General features: G+C 41.2%; 1 protein-coding gene across 1 annotated transcript in view; it reads left to right on the forward strand.

Moving 5' to 3' along the window:
- The window catches only part of LOC104984492 (thioredoxin-related transmembrane protein 4-like), a 69,069-nt gene that overhangs the window by 11,317 nt on the left and 54,467 nt on the right, over positions 1-3,285 (forward strand). Inside the window, 1 exon segment of the mRNA XM_010834236.1 lies at positions 4-130. Within this exon segment, the coding sequence (XP_010832538.1) occupies positions 4-130 (127 nt within the window).

Below are 3,285 nucleotides of genomic sequence, written 5' to 3' on the forward strand. Positions count from 1 at the left end.
GGGTCGTGGCGGTGGCGGAGGCGGAGGCCGACCTGGAGCAGGCCGCGCTGCCGCCGGAGCGGAGCCTGGTGCGGCCCATGACAGCTTCCAACTGGACGCTGGTGATGGAGGGCGAGTGGATGCTGAAATTGTGAGTGTGCCTGCCCGCCCCCGCCGCACGGTTCCAAGCCAGCACTGCCCAAGGTCTCGACCTGGGCCCAGACCCACGCAGACAGGGACTTGCCTGGCCTGGCTGAGCCCAACCTCCCCGCTGCGCAGGCGTGTCTGGCCTGCCCCATGAGGGCCCTGGTTGTAGGGCGTCACCCTGCCTGGCTTCTCCGCTGCTTTGGGAGGAAGTGTTTTATGGCTGGGGTGGGTAAGCGGTTTACCCAGGGGATGAAGGGGAACAGAAATCCTAAGGGATTGGATTTAGGTCTTACCTGAATTGTCTAGTGGTTTTCCCTACTTTCTTCAATTTAAGTATGAATTTGGCAATGAGGAGTTCATGATCTGAGCCACAGTCAGCTCCCAGTGTTGTTTTTGCTGATTGTATAGAGCTTCTCTATCTTTGGATGCAAAGAATATAAACAATCTGATTTCTGTATTGGCCATCTGGTGATGTCCATGTGTAGCATCTTCTCTTGTGCTGTTGGAAGAAGGTTTTTGCTGTGACCAGTGCGTTTTCTTGGCAGAACTCTGTTAGACTTTGCCCTGCTTCATAATGTACTCCAAGGCTAAATTTGCCTGTTACTCCATGTATTTCTTGACTTCCTACTTTTGTATTCCAGTCCCCTATAATGAAAAGGACATCTTATTTGGGTGTTAGTTCTAGAAGGTCTTGTAAGTCGTCATAGAACTGTTTAACTTCAGCTTCTTCAGCATTACTTGTCAGGGCATAGACTTGGGTTACTGTGATATTGAATGGTTTGCCTTGGAAATGAACAGATCATTCTGTCATTTTTGAAATTGCATCCAAGTACTGCATTTTGGACTCTTTTGTTGACTATGAGGGCTACTCCAGTTCTTCTAGGGATTTTTGCCCACAGCACCTGAAGAACTATGGACGGAGGTTTGTGACATTATACAGGAGGCAGTGATCAAGACCATCCCCAAGAAAAAGAGATGCAAAATAGGTGTCTGAGGAGGCCTTACAAATAGCTGTAAAAAGAAGAGAAGTGAAAGGCAAAGGAGAAAAGAAAAGATACACCCCTTTGAATGCAGAGTTCCAAAGAATATCAAGGAGAGATAAGAAAGCCTTCCTCAGTGATCAGTGCAAAGAAAGAGGAAAACAATAGGAAGGGAATGACTAGAGATCTCTTCAAGAAAATTAGAGATACCAAGGGAACATTTCAGGCACAAATGGGCACAATAAAGGACAGAAACACTATGGACTTAACAGAAGCAGAAAATATTAAAAAGAGGTGGCAAAAATACACAGAAGAACTATGTAAAAGAGATGTTCATGGCCCAGATAACCACGATGGTGTGATCACTCACTTAGAACCAGACATCCTGCAATGCGAAGTCAAGAGGGTCTCAAGTATCACTACGAACAAAGCTTGTTGAGGTGATGGAATTCCAGCAGAGCTATTTCAAATCCTAAAAGATGATGTTGTTAAAGTGCTGCACTCAATATGCCAGCAAACTTGGAAAACTAAGCAGTGGCCACTGGACTGGAAAAGGTCAGTTTTCATTCTAATCCCAAAGAAAGCAATACCAAAGAATGCTCAAACTACCACACAGTTGCACTCATCTCACATGCTAGCAACGTAATGCTCAAAATTCTCCAAGCCAGGCTTCAACAGTACGTGAACCGTGAACTTCCAGATGTTCAAGCTGGATTTAGAAAAGACAGAGGAACCAGAGATCAAATTGCCATCTGTTGGTTCATCAAAGCAAGAGAGTTCCAGAAATTTATCTACTTCTTCTTTATTGATTGTGCCAAAGCCTATGACTATATGGATTACAACAAACTTTGGAAAATTCTTAAAGAGATGGGAATACCAGACCACCTTACCTGCCGCCTGAGAAATCTGTATGCAGGTCAAGATGCAGCAGATAGGGCTGGACATGGAGAATGTTTGGGCTCTGATTCAGGATGACACTTGTAAGCTATATAGACACTTGAGGTCTTTTTAGAAGTTCTCTTTCCATCGAGTTCACTTCAGAATAGGTCAATACAAAGTGAGGCTATAAAGGAAAGAGGATTTAAACCATTATGTATATCCAAATTCAAGAATCTGTGTGCTTATCCTGAAGAAAATTTGGCTCTTTGTGATACTCCTTTGACAAAATTCAACATTTAAAAAATAAAATTTAACTTCAGTACTATTATAGACCTACTATAAATTTCTAGGAATTTTTTCAAGCATCCAATAAGTTATCACTTTGTTTAGATGAACTGGTCAGAATAAATGGAGATTGTTAAGTATCCACTGGTGATATATTTAATATCTCTAAAGAAGAAAATTAGGAGGCTTTCTGATAATGTTAGGTTGGTGAAAATTTTGTTCACAATGGCCCAACCCAGTATTAAAATTTTAACATTATTTTGAATGACAGTTCTTCATTTGTTCATTTGTTTATATGCTACCTCTCCTCTGGGAATTTTTTCTTTTCTGTCCCAATTCGTACCAAGCTCCTATAACACAATTCTTGGTTAGATCAGTGTCAATAATTTATTTTTAAGGACTTAGCAGTGTCTGTTTTCTCCAAGATCCAAAAAAAACCCTATTGTAAAATTTAATTTGTTGTGTTTTCTTTGTCTTTCACTCAATTTTTTGTATCCTTGCAGTTGAATTTTCAATTTTTAAAAAAGCACTTCTCTGTTAAAGAAAAATATCAACTAAAACTATATTTGTTGTATTTACCATTTCTGTTCTGAAACCTTTTTTAAAACCTGAAAAATTCTCCCCAAAATATATATACGTATATATATATACACACACACACACATATATATATATACATATATATATATTTTTTTACTTTACAATATTGTATTGGTTTTGTCATACATCAACATGAATCCACCATGGGTGTACACGTGTTCCCCATCCTGAACCCCCCCTCCCACCACCCTCCCCATAGCATCCCTCTGGGTCATCCCAGTGCACCAGCCCAGAGCATCCTGTATCATGCATGGAACCTGGTCTGGCGATTCGTTTCACATATGATATTATACATGTTTCAAAGCCATTCTCCCAAATCATCCCACCCTTGCCCTCTCCCACAGAGTCCAAAAGACTGTTCTATACATCTGTGTCTCTTTTGCTGTCTCGCATACAGGGTTATCATTACCATCTT

This window comes from Bison bison, unplaced genomic scaffold (genome assembly GCF_000754665.1).
Source record: "Bison bison bison isolate TAMUID 2011002044 unplaced genomic scaffold, Bison_UMD1.0 scf7180017864030, whole genome shotgun sequence".
Taxonomy (NCBI): Eukaryota; Metazoa; Chordata; class Mammalia; order Artiodactyla; family Bovidae; genus Bison; species Bison bison.